Here is a 19,918-nt window from a genome sequence, read left to right on the forward strand (position 1 = left end):
AACAATAATAATCATTAATCACTTAATCAGCACTGCAATAAATTAGTAATTACTTATATCTTTTTTTATTGTTCATAATTATGGACTTTAAAATGAACGTTAAGTAGAAAAATATAATGAACACATTCTTGTATTTTCACTGAATAACAGGAATTAATTTTTAAAAATACACTCCTTTATATAATACTGTCCGATAATCATTCGGAAATAAAATTACTATCCAAAGTATTACTTTTAGAAAAATAAAATAATGTTTCATAATATATTTAGAACGAATTTATTGTTAGTTATAAATGTAAATATATTGAACGGAACAAAAAATATAAAATGTTAAAAGCCACATTTTTTTAATTTGCTAGAATAATTGTCAATACGCATAAGGAACTTCAGTGAAATTCATTTTTAGATTCCTCGTCTCTTTTAATTAGTTTTACGTAATTTTCAATACTTGTTGCGACCCAAACCGTCATAAACAGGGATTCCTGGACAGCTGTACTTACATCACGTACAAAACATTCGCGGTTTTGGCGCTGACTTCCAGGAATCCAAGAGACAATATATGTATACGCCAAATCTCACTTCATCCAACTCATACTACCACCTTTTGAACCACTTATACCAACCCAAATTCTGCATTTTCCACCAATCACGAGTCGATCCGTTCCAGCAAGCATCTATGTATAGATTCACTCATTCACTAGCAGCACATTCAACCGTCAACAAGAACACATTCGACCGTCAACAAGAACACATCGATCAGTCAGAACACACCAGTACACACATACACATACATCGCATTGCTAAGTTTATATTAAAGTCTAATTGTGTTACTAAGTTGTGTCAATCATTTAAAAAACACATATTACCACACACCATCACACCATCTTTCCAACGAGTTCCGCGGTATTAATTTATCAAAGAGCAGTGGCTAATCACAAGCTTATCGCGAGTACGCCGCATCAATACTTTTAAAGAGGCAGAATGAACATGCAAGTAAGTTTTTTTTGTTAATACATTTTTATTTACAAATGTGTAATGGAATATATCATTGAATGTAATCTACCTGTTTGTATAACAATCGTACATTGCCATCGATATATTAAGATGTTTGAATATATACTTATGCATTTACTAAAAATTATATTTTTCGTAAAAACTGTTCTTTTAACTTTTTTCTTTCAGTATCCAACTATCGTTTTGTATTGTACGTAAACATTTTTATGCATCACGTCATTAGTTTTTCTTCTTTATCATACGGTCTGTCAAACATGAAGTATACAAATTCTCCGTTGGTAATAGCGCCTACAATTGTTTCTCATTATTTTAAAATAACGGAAGTAACTTATGTATGTCATTATTCGGGTAATAACAATCTGTCTTTTAAAAATTGGTTCTCATCGCCTAAGGGTTTTCATTAATTATTTTAAAACTTTCTTTATGCGATAACTTAAGAACTAGGCTTTACGGTAGCTTTTTTAAAAAACTACTGAGCAAACAAAGTGTTTCTATTTTTATAATTTTAAAAACATTTATTTTAGCTACAATTGAAATCGATATCGTAGTTATTATCATAAAAATTTAAAAAGTGGGGATTGAAGGGTTGATGGTTCGTAAAAAGTAGTCATTTAGATCTTATCACGAGATACTGTAAATTATAAAACAGTCTGATATGTTGTAGGAATATACATTAAACATTTTGAGTAAGATAGTTTGGAAAAAGAAGTCTTTCTCATCCAGTGCGTTCGAGAACAGTACCACAACAATTTTTCAAGCTTATTGAGCTGTATATTCCACGATATGAAAGTAAGAACGGAATATCGAATAAATAAGCCATGTGCACTATAATATCGCTCATCACAGTATCTAACAAACACTAATAACAGGCAAGTAATGAGAGATAATATATGAATGATACTAGGATGAAGCGGTTGATAATTTTTTTTTCTTCACAAATTCACACTTTTTCACGGCCTGAACAAGAATAACCGAATGTTGTGGTCAATGACTGAAGCGTTTTATCAGTACCACTAACACGATTATACCCGACACTTGGATGAAACGATGTAGAAAGTAGAGTCTGAAATGAAAGAAATTATTCATTAATGTTGCATTAACAGTACGCTATTGTTATTGTACGTTACAACGTACTGTTATTACGTTTAGTTTCTTTTTTTCTTCAATTGTGTTTCGAAGAACTTTTCCGATAAAAGTGATTGTTATTTTAAAAATTACCAAATAAATATTTGTTAACTTTACTGAGACCATTTAAGGTCAATTGTTCATTTAGATCCTCTAACGTGGATAAACGGTATGCCACGTCGACAATAATAAATTAGATGAATAAATTTCAAAAAGAGGAAATAGAAATCATTTATGATACACAATTGTTGGGATACGTACATTAACATTCGCCTTTGCATGTTAGTGTCGGTCGAAGGTTTTTCCTGCATAATGAACTTCTTAATCCCGGACACGTAGTTACGTACGAAGATGTCCATGTCATAATCACGCAAGTCGACGTTGAAGTTATCATAATCCTTCAGTGCTTTCAGTTTCTTCGTTAGATCGTCCATATTGTCTCTGTGGAACTTCCATTGGTTCAAACCGAAGAACGCCCCAGTCTGTACGATACGATTAACATGCGTGACGTATTTGTAAACCCTGGAACAAGAATTTTATGTAGTTTTACTTGTTCCACGTTTGCTTCTGTGTCTGGTTTATCGAACAAGTATACAGAATATAAATAAAACAGGAAAGATCGGTTCCTGTACGATCTAAAATCTGCTTAATCCATAGTTATTTAAATTTGAAACGCCATTTATATTTAAACTGTTTACACTTAGGGAATTACAAATTTATACGGGTTGATTTACAGAAATTGATATTGTAGAGACATAAAAAATAAAAAATTATATTAATCTTTATCAACTCCCTACGGGTTTCGAATCTACTTCGACCCAATCATGTTTTCGTTTGTTTAACGTTGTTACGATTTTACAACACTTCTCTCACTTAATCTTAATCCCGTTTCTTCAGAAGTATTCGTAGGGTTGCGAAACCTATGACGAGACTGTTACTATTCTAAGTGTTCCTCCTTCCTCGATGTTATTTCGAATGTATGATTGGATTGAGGATCGTAGCAGGATTGTTAAATCGTGAAATAGAATTTCTTAATTGCTCGAAAACTACTCAAACATTCTGATTTCATCGTAATCATAAACATTATATGTACGCAATTACTTACCAGGGCTTCTGACCCACAAGTCTAAGAACGGAATCCATGAGAAACGCTGGGCAATAATAGACAATGAATTTAAAGAATTCATATACAGATCTGTATTTCACGTTCGTCACGCCTGGATACCACGCGAGATGCGTCGATGGCGTTTCAACGGCGTATTTTAGGGTAAGGTTCCAGAAATGGCCCCACCTAAGAAAAGAAAACATTATGGTTGGTAAATAGGTTAAACAAGAATCGGTGCTACCTATTTTCTTGAAATACCATCACATGTTTATGTAATTTTTATTTACTTATCCTTGTTATCTTTACTTTTATCATCCTTGTGGGATAAATCTTACCGATAAGTAGTACCAATAAGTAATCCACTATTTCTTTTCAGTAAACTTGTAACATTATTTAGATATAAAAAAAATTTCTACCATTTTCTTCTTTCACAGTAGTGATAAACATCGAAGAAAAAAGACAAATATCAATGAAATTACATAGACTTCTGATTAAGTATCGAATTTAACAAAATATCGCGGACTACTTATTGGGACATCCAATAGAAAGGAAGACTAGATCGAAATTGATTTAATTTCAATTTTCACCCGCGCGTAGAAAGATTTTTCACAGAAGAATCGAATTATCCAAAATCGACCCATGGGGTTAAAAGGGTTAATTTCGGAACGGAATTTTCATAATTAATTTGTTTCTTGTTGTACGCTTCATTACCTCGGGGGATCCTTACAGGTGCAGTTGTAAATCGGAACGGAACTGCTCCGCTGCATCGTGCTGTGCCACGCGACGCAGATCAACGTGTCGATAACATAGTCAACGGGAACCACGTCGAGGTACATCTTCTTGTCGCACATAACTATTCTGTAGATACCTTTGAGGATTTCTTTCATGAAACCTATAAAATTGAAACGAATGTTTATTTAGCCACCTGAATTGGTAATCGATCTACTGTGAATGGTTAGGAGAGTATCGATTTTTATGGATTAATTTGCAAAAACTAGAATCGAATAGAAAGTTTGCCTTTGAACTTTTTACTATATTGTGGCTTTAGGTAATTGTGTACACATCCAGTGAAAAGTGTCCCACAATTTTTATAAACCCGCTCAGTGCATGATTTTGGTATTTTGTTCAAAAATTGGTTTCATAAAATCAAGAACTAGTAGTCATTTTAAGGCAATTTAAAATATTACAAAATTTTTTTATACAGGCTGTCCCAAAAAGATGGGACAAACCGTAACATACATATTTCTCATGCAATTACAAATCGAAAAGTCTTTAATCGTTTTGTAATATGAAGCTCTATTTCCGAGATATTAGTAGTTAAACGAACTCACACGTACGCGCAGACACAGTCAAGAAGCGCACGACCCAATCAATGGCGTCTGCTACTTGAGTGGTCCATCGCTCAGCTGATTGGAGTTCGTTTAACTGGTAATATTTCGAAAATAAAGCTTCAGATTACAAAACGATAAAGGACTTTTCGATTTGTATTTGCATGGGGAATATGCATGTTGCGGATTGTCCCATTTTCTGGGACACCCTGTATAGACAATTTATTTGCTCACGATAAATAACAGCACTAGTAGTCACGGTAACATAGTTTTTCTAATGTTTGGATGTCATTTAAAGAAATTTCATACTGCCAATCGTAAAAAAATGTTCCAACTATTGTCAATAAAGTGATAAAATAGGTGTCTAGGTTAATATTGGTGGACTGTAACCACCTGTCTCTGATGAATTGCTTTGTTTCTTAACTCTTCTCGGTAAATATGTATGTGTGTGTTTTATTTTAGAAAGGGTGGGTAATAGTATGTATGTCGGAGAATGGTGTTGTGATAATTTTTCTAGTAATGTCTGAAGATTATAGTAATATATAGAAATTATCAAATTTCGAAAACAATACCCGTGAGTCCGGCAGAATTGTCCACCCATCCAGGGTATGGATCCTTCTGCGACGCGGCGACTATGCTTGGCCTGACAATAGCCACTGGCAGATCAGAAGCTTTCAATACTATCAGTTGCTCCGTGAGACTCTTGGTGAAGGTGTACGTGTTCGGATGTTTCTCCAAAATTTTCTTCTCGATCACATTTATCGTGTCGTTGTCCAAATTGTCGCACATGTCTATCATCGTGGAAGGTTTCACCTCTGAGCTGTAACGAAATCAAATAAATGGGAATACTCGAGGAAAGAAAACTGAAATCGCAGACGTGGAGATATTTGAGGAATGAAAATAAAAGCCGAAAGAAACGGAAATACTTGAGGAAAGAGAAAAGATACCGAAAATATTGAGATACTCGAAGAAAGCGAATGGGAATCATAGAAGTGGACGTACATGAGTGATGGAAAATGGAAAACGAAGGAATGGAATTATTTGTGGAAAGAAAATGGAAAACGATAAAGCGGAAATACCAGAGAAAAGAAAGCGGAACCTAAAGAAATGGAAATATTTGAGGATAGAAAATGGAAAACGAAGAAATGGAAATACTTTTGGAAAGAAGACGGAATCTGAAGAAATGAAAATATTTATGAAAAGAAAACGGGAAATGATGAAACGGAGATACCAGAGGAAAGAAAGTGAAACCTAAAGAAGAAATACTCGAGGAAAGAGAGAATGATACCCGAGAAATGGACACTCACAAATAAACAGATTCGCTGATTTCGTTCCGGTTCGCGTTACTGTAAGCTGTACTGACGTGGACCAAGCTGACTAGGTTCTTTATGCTCTTGCACAGTTCTAAAACACGATCAGTGCCCTTTGTGTTCATATTTATCGCCACTTTTAACGGCTCATCGAATCTCACAGTGGCCGCGCTATGAAACACTATGGTCACTTTTTGCGTTAACGTTTCCCTGTCCTCCGGCGAGAGACCAAGATCCGGTAAAGTCACGTCGCCCTTTACCGGCCGGAGTTTTTTGAACGCAGCTGGATTCTCCGTTCGAAGTTTCTCAAAGATCTGCGAACGAATTTCTATTATCAAGTAATGGTCGTTGCACCTGTACAACCGGACATTTAACAATATTAAATTATGATCGAATGTGTTCTAGAATGGGTCAGAATCTAATAATCGAATATTAATAATAAATAACAGAGCCTAATCATTGAAATACTCTACATTATTTGATTCTTAATCGTGATAATGGAAGATTAAATTACGGGATTCTGTAGCAAATGCTTCAGTCTTTGATCGACCGTCTGGTCCTTCTTCGGGCGAATCAGTAGAAAAATCGCCGCTAGGCTGGAACAAGAGCGCAACAGCTTTTCCACAAGTGCTTTTCCCAAGAAACCTGTCCCCCCGGTAATTAGTATCACCGAGTCGTCGTAGAACGACTCGATCGAGTTCCCGTGGATATACGTTCCATCCTTTCTGTGTTCCGCCTTCGTTTTTACGACGGAAGTGGTCATTATGTGAGACATTAGGTCCAACGATGACATCCGATCGAGATATCTGCAATAGAGAAACAACAGGCGATATTTAACTAGTGGAAAGATATTCTAATATAGTCTTGTTATTAGATGCCCACTTGTTTCACCCTGCTGTTCTCCTCGGCTTTACATGACCGGAAATGAAGATAATGTTTCAATAGGTATTATGTTTGTAAATTTTTAGTATCCAACGTACTTAAATTTTACGTCTCATTTTTGTGTATTTCCCATTTTTTCAGAACAAATCACCTCGAAATTTGAAATGATTGAAGGGATACAAACGTGTAGAATAAGTGAGAACAGCAGGGATAAAATGTTAAACAAAGTGTGTCCTAGATTCTTTGGTGTAATACGATCACTCAAACTCCTTTAATTACAGGTAGAATCGAATCAGAAGTTTTTCTTGTTTCAAATTTTTCTTTAACAAATTCAGAACGATTAAATGTGGTCTTATTGTTAGACCAGGAAATCACTGATTCATGATAGTATTGAGTGTCTAGTTTACTATTAACGATCATTCGATTTTTTCTAACGAATATTAAGTATCTTCTTGCTTATTGCTACAATATTCAATTCAAGTAGAATTATTTTCTAACGATTTATTACTGGTTGTTTATTGAGTACTGTAGATTGAAATGGCATAACGATGAAAATTTTGATCAGTCGTACATTAATGGTAATCGCTTTTGATGAATAACCGTTTGCAATCTCTTTCGAGCGAATCTGTTACCTTGTCATCGAAAAAGATATTAATAAATAAATTGTTATGGTAAGCAATATATTTGATTTCGTCGAGTAAGAACTTAAACATGCTTTATTCCAATAATTCTAAATTCTCTAGAGTCGAGTTTTTGCTATTATACCGGATACTCTGATGGGACACGTTATGCGTATACTGCTCAATTAATCTCGACATTTGGCTACCTTTTCATTAGGGAGTCAATATCCATGAATCGTTAAACGTCCATTAATATTAGATAGCGTGTAGTTTATAAGGAAATGTCTCCTTCCTTTTTACTAGATAATACAATAACTAATATTATTTACTATCCCCCATAATAAAAAATCGAGAAACAGCTTCAAAATTCGAAGATAAGGTCCAAATATTAATATTAATGAATAAGTGACATTGAGTTAACTGCGTTGGAAAATTAAAATTCACATTTGGAATGTTAAAACTGAATATTCAAGTTGATCGCAAGCGAACACAAACGGCCGCGGTAATAAATTCTCGTCACGGGAAATAAGTATCCATTTAATAGCCAACCAACTTCCACGCTCTCCCCACGTGGCGAGTAATCCGTTAAACGAAAAACGATTTTACACTACAGAAGCTGCGTTGAAAGTGACGCCAGTTCGCTTCGTATAACGCTTTCTTCTTATAGGACAAGGTCACCATGTGTTAGTTCCTCTACAGCTTTCTTTCATTGACGGACATCGATTTTGTGTAACTTTGCCACGATGTCAATCGAGACTTGAAGCGTCTAATTTTTGATCCATAAGCATTACAGTGGATGATCAAAGTATTATGAACAGATGAAGAAATGACATATTTTATGTTTTCGTTGTTATTATGACTTCAAGTATATCATTTCTTTTTTTTTCTTAACATATAGATACACAAATTAACTACATTTTGGTACGTTCGATTATTTTGTCTAATCAATGTACAGCAAGATGCACACTTGGAACAAGCTTCCAATTTTTACTATCGTTGATAATTCGTGAGTATGGCTTGTTACTACCGATTTATCTGCTTTCGTTGATTGTTATTTATTCTGACACTGTTAAATTATATTGTGCCAAGAAAGTACTGCAACAACAAGACGAATTCAAACAATTACAAATGCGAAAGGTGACGTGACAAAAGATTGATGTATATATATATATTTTGAAAAATTATAGAAGATGAAAAATCGTTGCCATATGTCACTAAAAACATAACAATATATTTCGTAATAAAGAAGGTATTAGTATAAGTGTATTTTCAATTTCATTCTTGATCAAAATTTAAATGAGTGGTAATTTCGAAGTGTTCAAATACTTTGATTACCCACTGTAGGTGTGTCCAAAAGTAACGGTCGTTTCTCTATTATACTTAATTATTTAATAACACACGATTATGATCTCTCTATTAATATTTAATTGTTTAATAAGAAAGTATTATTAACCCCGTAATGGTAAGGTCCGGTTCGAATCCGACCCCACTTTAGCAAGAACGACTTTCAAAACCCACGTTACCATTCGAGAGTTAATAATAATTGGTTAATAACAATTGTCAGAGACTTTGTTAGTCAGGATGGTTTCCCTAATTTTCTATATCATGTTGCCATTTTACTGGGAAAAATGTGGAATTCCACGTGGACGAGGTAAAGTGTAACCAGAATATCAAGTTAAAATCGAAGGTTATTACTTTTCAATTACACCTTATACATTAGGATTTCGCTTAGCCAAATGAATGTTTTCTGAGCACCTTGCCTTACTGAACACATTGTTGCGTGACTCTTATATCCGAATCCGTGCTTCGAGGCGTGCCATTTATTTATAAGTTTGTGTCGTTGCGGCGAATGATTACTATATCGAGCTGAAGTAGTCCAAAAGAAAACTGAGAAAATTGAATACCTGAGATTGACACTGTCACAGAAAGGATCATATAGCTATGAATAGACCGAGGATTTTTATACAAAATGATGTTTTATAAAATACTAAAAAAAAGGGGAGGAAGTACAGGTGTTTTTTTTTAATTATCTTATTGAGTTCAGAATAAGATAGAAAATCAAAATCGTTGCATCTGCAGAAAGTTTTGCCTCTTGCTGCACAGAGTACCATATTGGAGAACTGTATGATCCATATTGAACTACTGTCAAATATGACGTAACTTCAACAGAAAAGAATTTATTTATTTATTCATATACGGGTATGTAACCCTTTAGTATACAACCCAGTTTGAATTAGTCAATTGTAGATAACAATCTGTTGTGTATTGTATGCCATTACAGGCACAGAACAAGCCCAGAAGCTTGGGAACTAAAGAAGTCCAACGATTCGCAGAATTTATTGACATTCATAATTTTATGGCACAGAACTTATTGACATTCACGATATAAAAATGGCTGTCAAACAAAATGGCAACACTTATTTTACGACACCCTCTATTTCACAAAGCCCTACAGTCTATAAATGCAAAAAAACCGCAGTCTACTTATGAAATCGTCGAATACACTGACTAAGACTTACGCTTTGTGTTATGAAACTACAGAAACAAAAAATGAATTATCATTCTCAAGTAAACATTATTACTCTCGCAGTATACCTTGTCAACATAGTGATGTTAAAGTACATTTTCTATGCTCGGAATGTCAGCTCTTATTATTTGAACTGATAACCAGTGATACGAAGATCAATAAGCAAACTGTTCGAAATGTCTTGTTATCCTTGGATAAATGTCCTACTGCACTTTGGACAACTGCTACCCAACATAATGTCACGTTAAAAATTGATAGTTTTATTATTTTCGTGAGAGTGAAAAAACACTATTGAGAATTTTGTAGAGATCGATAATAGTAATGAGCGCGAAGAGATGATCCTTGGGACCATTTGCAGAAACACATCGCAGCCGGTGTTTATTCACGGTGGGGAGAACGTGGTGTACCGTCTTCAGGAAGAATTGATCGGCCCGTACATGGACATTCTAGGTATCGATCGGTCCACATTCTACATAACCTACATAGAATGGGCACATGTCATGGACGACTCGCCATAGGTTGCTTTTGATATTTGTCGCAGTTGATTTTCGCGGATCGATGCTTCGTCTACGGGTCATGAAATGCGCTGAATATCCAATTTCAAGGGCTCTACCCCCCCTTAAACCCTTTAAAATCTGAATTTTCTTTGAAGAGTAAAGAAATTAATTTTAATTACGGTTTAGATGATATTTTGTTCAAAATCAATATTTATATGTCCCATAGTTTTGTAGATATTAAATGTACACAGATGTGTACATTAGGACACAAGTATGACACCTAAGAGAGCAGAAATGAGGACAGAAACATACACAGCACTTTATAACACTTAATAATAATAATGTATTAACACTCGATACCGAAGAAGACAGGTGGCAAATTGTACTGCTTTCAGGTTCAATTATTTTATCTTTCAGGTTTGTTATTCCATTCTGAAATCACTGAACCTACTAAAAACATTCGGAACTTTAAAAAATTCACATTTATAAGAAAAATATGAACCTGTAACACACTGTACCTAAGGCTTGGTGTGAATTTGTAAGAAACTTCGTGTACACAAATGTGACCACCGGGTCTGAAACGGTTAAACCATCAATGCCAACCGGTACGTAAATGTATCAGCTTACAAATCATTTTTTGTATGGTACCAAGTGGCAGTAGTTGTTCAATAATCATTTGAAAATCGGTTGAAAAAGAAAGATGAAGGTTCATAGTAATGGGTTACATAATTGTCCAGGAAGCTTTTTGTTAGGAATATTATTTGTTAAATTATTCATTCCTTTAAAGAGAAATATTCCTATTAAAATGATCTTTGGTGAAGGTCACGTTTTATTCGTGATTTTTATGAAATCAACACGATGCCAAAAGACTTTAGAGAAAGATTTTTCTACTATAGATTACGCCTGTGTTAATGCTTTTAGGGATATTTTCTAATAGGGCGTGAATATTAACGACTGTGTTTTTCGAGAAATAAACGAAAGTGATAGTATTTATTATAGGAATATTAATAATCGAACATGTAAAGTAATTTGTAGACTGTGTTGAAATTTTATATACGTAAATGAAATAGAAACTTGTTTCCCATACTAAACATGTTTTATTATGTTGATAATAATATTTTATTTTTTATTTTTTATTTCGCTGGATTTTTACATACATAAACATCCGTAGTCTACTAATCAGAATTAAAGAAAAAAAAATACAAATAGCAAACAGTAGTCTTTTGTCATGAGGCTTTTTGTCTTTCGCAATACGCCTTTTCGTCTTTTAACAATAGACTGTCCTTCGACAGTTCATTCATTTTGTCGTATTCACGCAGTACGGATGTCAGGTCCGAGGATATTTCGTCACCGAAAAAGTTTTCGCTTAACGCTTATTATCGGACTCTCAAAAGTTTCTTTAGCAGAAGGTCTTTTTTTCTGACACGAGTCAGAATTGGAAAATTCCGACACCAAATTTTTAAAAACACCACCATGAAATTATATTATTCATTCGTCACGATAATGCATTATATATTGATCTGATAGCAAACAACAAGACGTTACTCTTCGGAAAATAATATGGAATAAAGTAAAACGATATTCTAATCGTTACAAGTAGAAACAGTGAGTGATAGACAGACAAGTGGATTTCCTCGAAATCAAACATTCTACATCTTATACTTTAATTCAACTATGCAACATTTTACGTAATACAATGTGCAAAGCGAAAGAATTAATATACCAAAAAAATTAGAAAATAATCGACATAATGTAGGATGTCGAGCGGGGAAAAGAATCGGACACGTCTTAAATATTGAAGTCATTTATTCTCCTATGTTCGACGGATTCAGCTGACTGCCTCGTGTCCTCGCATTCATTCTTTATATCTATGCTCTCACAGCACACACATACACGCTGCCGCCGAATTCGTCTAGTGACTATCGGCTATTGCGTTTAGGGCGGTATGGGTCTTTAATCGACGCTGAAACGCAAGATTCGTCGAAACTGGCGGCTCGACAAAATCACGCGCCGACTCGCTCTTTGGTGACACCTGATGCGATCGCGATACGCGCGGTTCTTGCGACCGTCGGTCCGACGCGGACGCGTAGATTCCTTACAATAATAATAAAAAGAAGATAATTTATATTAACTTTGATAAATTAAAGGATTTGATTGAATTGTTTGAAGAATTTGGAAATTGTTTTTGTTGAATTGTTTTGTTTTTAAATAAAGTGCATCTCGACCGATTCTATATGAATGTAAGGGTAGGAAGAACAGTGATCCATGTGCAGATGGTGTTTCCGAAATTGTATTAGAACCCGAAACTATCGATTCTACATGGAAAAATAAGTTGAAAGTATAGAACAGGATTTTTACACACGATGCTTCGATTTTGAGAAAACTCGACTTGGCTAACGCGTGTCTGTTCATTGAATTCTGTTTTTACTTATTGTCGCTGGAAAACTTGATTACCATGGTAAGGAAACATCGTACGAAAACATGTTATTCCACATTTTCGACTTATTTTTGCATGTATAATCATATTTTTTCGGGTTGCACCACCATCTCGGGAACACCCTGTATACGTGGCGAATCACTTTCTCTCTCCGCCACCTTCGTAAACAAAACTTTACGTAAGCGAGGTTGGCGTTTGATCCTTTCTAACCGCGCTCAAGTCTCAAGTGCACGTATTTGACACTGTCATTGGGGGCTGATAACCAGTAATCCACTTGGCACAATGATACCTCGGCACACGAGGAGAAAGCGGGAAAAAAGATACAAGGAATAGAAACAGGAACATAAATAGGAAAGGAAAAAGAGACTTGCTCCATTTCACTTTTGTTTCATTGCTGAACCAGCAGCATGTTCATAAACTCGATAAAATATGGTCGAATTCTATGTAGATATTTTGAACTTTGAACATTTGTGTGTATACAAATGATCATTTTTTATTAAAACGTATGTATTTCGACTACACGTCGGTGTACCTTTCGTTTCGAGTAAAAGAGAAATGTGGAAAATAATCGAGACAATGTTTCTTTAATTCACGAAAAAGATTATCTATTTATATATATTTTCTCAAATATATTATATTAAAAGATTATGTATGTATGTATGTATATATATATTTTTTTTTTACATCCCCTGGAATGCGTTGCGATAATTCTTTAGCATTGTGGGAGTTCTCCAATTAAACGCAATACGGTCTTTGAAGTTTATAAGACAGATAAGTTTTAAAGACAAACAAGTCGATTACAATGTTGAAGACTGAAACTCCACGTTTTCAGTTGAGAGATTCAAGTATTCCCTCCGAAAATAAATAAAAAAAGAAACAATGAAAAATATAGGTCTGTTTTATATCGATATGTTCGTCTTCAAGATAAGAAGATACAACACATATATCAGTCTCGTAATTATGAAATAATGATTTAAGGGTCTGGGCGTTAAAGGGTTAATCGGAAGTACAATTTTCTATCAGTTATCGGGTATAGAATGCGTAAAATGACGAAAAATAAGATAGTCTACGGAGAACTCACCGAATCTGACACGGTGATGGAATTCGTTTCCTCGCGAGGTCACAGTTTTCCTTGATCTTACGAAACCGACGGGAACGGCCGATCGATCGCCGGTTCGATCCACACGCGCGGATTTTCGTGAGGCACGTAACCTTCGGAATTCGTAAATCCAGGGTTGCGTACCCCGAAACATCGCCCTCGAACTGTTACTTTCACTCGTACACCTTCCCGTCACTCTTCTCTCTCACGCGATACGTGACATCCTTTTTTTCTCAATATTTCATATTTGTTTTGTTTTGAAATTACACGCGTAATAGATTTCTATAAACGTCATCCACCAGAGAAGTTCCCTTGGTGACAGAAAGTACGACACTGGCTTTGACGTTCTTAGGTGGGTTCTACGCGACTGACAACCGGTAGATGCCGACACTCGTAAGGGTTGCGTTTTCAACGTAGGGATCGGATTAACATGATTTACGAGTGAACGTTGTAGATTGCGTTTGAAGCTAATAAAATTTTACATTGTTTATACAAATGTAAAGTTTTCTAGCTTCAATTTACCGATATTGGAATTGAACAGAAATTTTTTGTATCTTGTTAGGAGTTTCAGCAGGTTAAACACGTTGTTACGTCTTTTGTTGTACTGAATTCGAGACTATGAAAAAATTTTATTCTACGTTTTCGATTTACTTTTTCGTGTAAAATCGATTCGATGCAGTTGTAAATCTTAATTCGATTTAGTGAAGGATTCTGCGACTAGATGGTGCCACTTATAAAGAATCACGAGTTAGGGGTTGAATTCATCGCCAATTTGCATGAGGTGTGTAACAATACTAAATGTTACAGAATATAAGTACTTTCTTGAAATTATCATTCGAACTATCTAATAAATTTCATAGTACTCTTCTACTGTGTATCACATTTCGAAAAGCTTGGCGTCACACAAATGTAAATGTTTTTTATCTTCCATATTTGAGAAATAGAGATACAAGAAGTAATCGATAAAATGTCTATTTGTTAATTGCATTTTATTTTTTCTTCTGCTTGGAAGAATTTCCTTACCGAATCAATAAAAAGTCGGACGTGAAAACGAATGTGAATATGAAATGTAACGTTTTATGATACACGATCAAAGATACAATCGTAATTGATCTAATTAGAAAACTCGAAATAGACCAATTAAGAAAATGCTTGCTGTATATACCAAGCATTTATTCGTATTTGGAATAACTCCAAGGGAACATAATCACCGGAGGCGTGTACCATTTAAAATAGGAATTCACAATTGAAGACGCTGGAACCACCTGTTCCACAGATTTAATTACTGTTCTGTTTGCTCTTCTTTGCTGAAAAGATGCTCTTCAGGAGACGTTAGAGATTAATCTTAACGAAATTCGCTGCCCTTAATTGAATGCAAATTGCAGTAAGCTTTTAAGTATTCGCGCGCAGCGTCACAGGAACGAATTTCCCGTTGAGACACGATAAATTCATCATACGTCTGACGAAAAAATAGAGGATGCAATTACTTTCGGCTTACGCAACAGGCAACATTCTTTTGATGAATTCTTAACGCTTCCTGTACCGTTTAACAAACAGCATAATTTGTCTTTTCTGGACACTAATTTTATACTTTTGAAGCAGTTATGTACGTGAGTGAAAAAACCTGTTTATAGAATTAATTCAAACGAAATATTAGGAAATGAAATAGCTTCAATTAACTTTTTCCCGTTATTTCGAACCAGGCGAAACATTCTCAACTGTAAACATAAATATGTATTTCCGTGTCCTTGTTAAAAAAAGTCTCAAAAATTCTAAATTCGCACATATTTACCAACAATTCGATTATAATGTTAAAGACGTTAAAAATGTTGTAACTTTCAATATTTGTTTATTTATTTAGTTATTTAATTATTTAGTTATTATACGGGTTTAAACACAGTATGCATACATAACAATTAAATGAAAGTAAAATTAGAAATAGTTACAGCAACATATTGTACACTAAGGAATTAATCGTAATAGAGAATTTTTAATTAATCATTAACTTAAATTAAACAGTTCTTAGTGCCCTATGTAAGGATTCCTTAAAGTAATCAATAGAGTCACTGAAAAAGTCAATCTTATCCATAAATTTCTTGACTGATATCAGCATTCGATTAATTGAATCACTTGAACCATATTTAGTTTTCACCGTAGCATAATAAAGTATATGACTCTTTTTAACACACCTTGAGGGAGCAAAAAAATGTATAAGCTGTAACAATTGAGGACATGCGAACTGACTATCTATAAGCTTGAACAAAAAAGAGAGATTCTTGACAACTTTGCGATCAGCCAAAGAAGTCATATTGAGTGTGTTTAGCAGTGGTTCAATATACGTTTCTGATAGATCTTTATAAGCTAAATATGATTCTGAAAAAAAAATTTATTGAAGATATATAGTAATTATACGATAATAACAGTGATGAATTCTATGCTTTCTTTCTAAATAGGTGAATAATCTTAAAGGTTGACATCATTTATCTAAATCAATTCCTTTACAGAATTATAGTAAATGCTTCTCTATTTTACTGTGATTTCTTTCATTATCTGGAAATGTAATCTTCTAGAGTGATCATGTTATATATCAAGTAGCGGACTATTCGGTTCAAGTCTTGGACCAGTTTGTCGAATTTCCACTTCGTCTTCGGTTCGAAAAACGGTTTTCCGGTGCTATCGACCAGCGACGTCGGGTCAAGGGAAAACGCAGGCTATGTATTGCGTGAACGCTGCACCGAAGAAAGTTCTTCCGCGTTTCCCGAAGAAAGGACGTATGCTGGATTATGTAGTAATTTCCGTGCAATCTCTTTTTCTTCCTTCGGTCGCATTTCCTTCCCGTTGCTTTCACGGGACCTGTTTGCGTTCTACATGTTGTTTTGCCAATCGAAGATTCACTTTTTACCAGTGATTTTATACGTAACCAGCCGTAAAGTAATACTTGGAAGCTTTTACAATCACTTGCACCATAAAACTGTACTTCGACACTTAGAAAAAAAAAACGCGTGTTGAATTGCTGAAGTAAAATTAACGACATTCTCAGACGCAATTCAACAGAAAGTGTTGGATATTTGAAGTTACAATGTACCATCACTACACGCAGTGAAGATGTACCTTAACGATAGCAAAAAGAGCCCTGACCACTTTCGTATACTTATATCACGAAAATAGTTCGATATAAAATATGACAATGTAAGTAGGATGTAAGTGCTTGAATTGAATGCAAAAACGGAAATGTGGGGATAAATTAACTCTTTAAGTTAAACAGACATTCCGTTGATTCTACTTTTCGTGTGAACCGCTATGTGAAACGATCGGTGAATGGTCCAGAATGAAAATTTAGCAACATTCAAAAGGGTCAAAAACAGATTTCTACAACTTATTACTAACCATGCAAGATTTCATCCATTATTTTTCTTCTTTCGTACCATCAATCTCAGTAAAAAGATACCCTAAAAAAATCACACTTTCATGAAGATGTCGAGAACACTGTCAGTGAATGCTCACGTTGTCAAAGAGGATCCCTAAAGTGTATAAAACTTTTCGCTTATTTATCTAACTACGATCATGAATACAAATTATAAGTATGAAAATTTTGAATTGCTCGAGCTGCTGAATTCTGTTTCTGGACCACTTGTGCTCGAAACGAGAAAGTCGATGGTGTCTTTGCTTACCGGTCACTGGTCGCGCACACTGTCCAAAGGAAAGAGCCAGCAGCGACTTTGGCGAACGGTGGATTTCGCGAAGCTCGACTCCGTAACACCGTTCTTGTACAACTGGGTTCAGGGCCAGTGTCGGTCTCCCCTAAATATACTTACCTGGCCGGCTACCACTAATCGTCCCCTACTACTAATCCATAAAACGAATCATTATCGGAAACGTGTACTTTGTACAATGCAAATCAGTCGTCCATCTGGCATTGATGTTACAGGTGACCCTGTCCAACAGACTCGCCAGTTTCGCACCTCCGCTCCTCTAAAGACACGGAAGACTTTCTGTTTATTTTTTGTCTTCTTTTTTCTTTGGACACACATTGGAGAGACTTTTTTCATACATATGTTTATGCTTTGTTATGAGGTTTCGACGGCGAGAACCCTAGTAGTATTTATGGTTGGCCAACGGTATCTAACAGTTGGGAGTTAGTTGGGATATAGTTAGTGTTTTTGCCTACAAATTTCCAAAATAGGGCCTACGACGAAAAAGTTATGACAATTTGCCAACGAATATCCAATGTTGGGCCTACAATTATTACAGTTGGTTAATTAACAAGAAAGTTACAATTATAATACAATATTGACCCACTCAAAGTTTGCCAACATTTAAATATCGTCACGTCAGAAACATTGCTACCACCAAAAACTTGTTGTTATATTTTAAATTGATTTTTTTGTTTTCTTATTTATTAATATACTTACAATTTGTTACTGTCGCGCAACACGTTTGATATTTGACATTTTGTGAAAATAGAGTCAGAAATTGGTTGGCCAATCAATAGTGCATCAAAGGCCCATCAAAATGCCAACAGTAATTGCTACTAGGGAAGAGAATGATTTGTGGAACGAAAGTTCAAATTCGACGGTATTTTAGGATTCGTAAATATCGATGTTTACGGACCTAGTGTGCAGAAATAGTGTGCAAAAACTTACTTACAATGTTACAGATTCTATTGACCTCGAATCCAGGTTGGAATTTAATCTTGTTTTTTAATTCTTGTACTGTGCTCTAGATAAACGTGTATGTTAGAGATGCATTAAATTTACCGTCGAATGGACAGAGTTGTCAAACGTAGACGTAATAGTGAAAATGCTACAGCATTTCTCGATAATGAAGAATCTATTGTAGTTCTATTTTACTGTACGGTGTTTTAAATAATTGTTTATGGTAGAAATAATTAAAGTATAGTTAAGAAATAATTATTCGTTGAAAAGGAAATATCGTCAAAAAAAGGATGGAAGTATTGAAGGTGATAATTTACTAATTTCACGATAGGTGATTACTGGATTATAGATTTTATGCATTTATAATATGCATAAGTTGTAAAACATAATGGTGCAAAAGTTATAATATACGTCATAGTGGAACAGAATTTCTTTGAAATGAACAGTGGGGTCCCAAATATCACGATATTTTTGTGATTTCACTGCTTTCAGAACCATTTTCAAATGCTACCAAAATGGCTACTTACAAGGATGGAGGAAGAACCATAGAAATCAAAAGACCAACTAGAATTTCGGTACTATATCACACTAAACCACAAATATGTATGGAAATTCGTATTTTCATATACTAATTCAGAATAAAAGTAGAAATCGATTACAAATTTCTTTACAGAACTTCAATAAAATTTGATTGTTTATGCTGTTCTGCATATTGTGTTGTTATTATAAATGCATATAATGTGCAATCTAATTATAACGATAGTATTTTAACGTATAATGCATCATTCTATGGGTCGTCATTATTGTATATGAAAGTTGTATTATAGTCAATGCTTGTCTATAAATTAGTTATACTGTAACATGATTCCAAGTTGAACCAGCGAGTGATATTTTTCACGCATAATCGAAATAGGAAATCTTTGTAGTATATATCAATACTATAGTATTGATTTTGAGAAAAGCTGGCGTAATAAAGATAAAAGTTTATTCATAAAGATATCAAAAACTACTGCAATTTGAAGGCCAACGTTTACGTCATGTACGCGTCATAATGGATTCATGAAAATGTGTATTCAACGTAAACATATTGCTTCAAATAAAAAATATTTTACGACACGTGTACAGTATTAATACTGTAGACACGTTTTACAACAACAAAAAAATGAACACTCGGACAAAAACTGATAATATAGTATAATACGTCGCTATGTACCATGAAGTACGTGCTCGAATCTAATCGAAACGTTATATGAACTTTAAATAATTATATCTTAAACATTAATTTTTAAAGCTTTATATTTTAGCAATTATTATATCAT

The 19,918-nt window shown here is 34.5% G+C and overlaps 1 protein-coding gene across 1 annotated transcript; it reads right to left on the bottom strand.

Annotated features, from left to right (window-relative positions):
• Positions 1 to 1,668: 1,668 nt before the first annotated feature.
• On the bottom strand, positions 1,669 to 17,706 carry LOC107193725 (putative fatty acyl-CoA reductase CG5065). Its single transcript, XM_015583230.1, has 8 exons — positions 17,616 to 17,706; positions 6,397 to 6,688; positions 5,880 to 6,196; positions 5,145 to 5,392; positions 3,956 to 4,136; positions 3,245 to 3,430; positions 2,401 to 2,661; positions 1,669 to 2,077 (listed from the first exon to the last, which is right to left on the bottom strand). Exons 2-8 carry the CDS (start codon positions 6,673 to 6,675, stop codon positions 1,999 to 2,001), a joined length of 1,551 nt encoding a protein of 516 aa, XP_015438716.1. The 5' UTR covers positions 6,676 to 6,688; positions 17,616 to 17,706; the 3' UTR covers positions 1,669 to 1,998.
• Positions 17,707 to 19,918: the final 2,212 nt, after the last annotated feature.

The sequence above is a fragment of the Dufourea novaeangliae genome, unplaced genomic scaffold (genome assembly GCF_001272555.1).
Source record: "Dufourea novaeangliae isolate 0120121106 unplaced genomic scaffold, ASM127255v1 scaffold25, whole genome shotgun sequence".
NCBI classification, from domain to species: Eukaryota; Metazoa; Arthropoda; class Insecta; order Hymenoptera; family Halictidae; genus Dufourea; species Dufourea novaeangliae.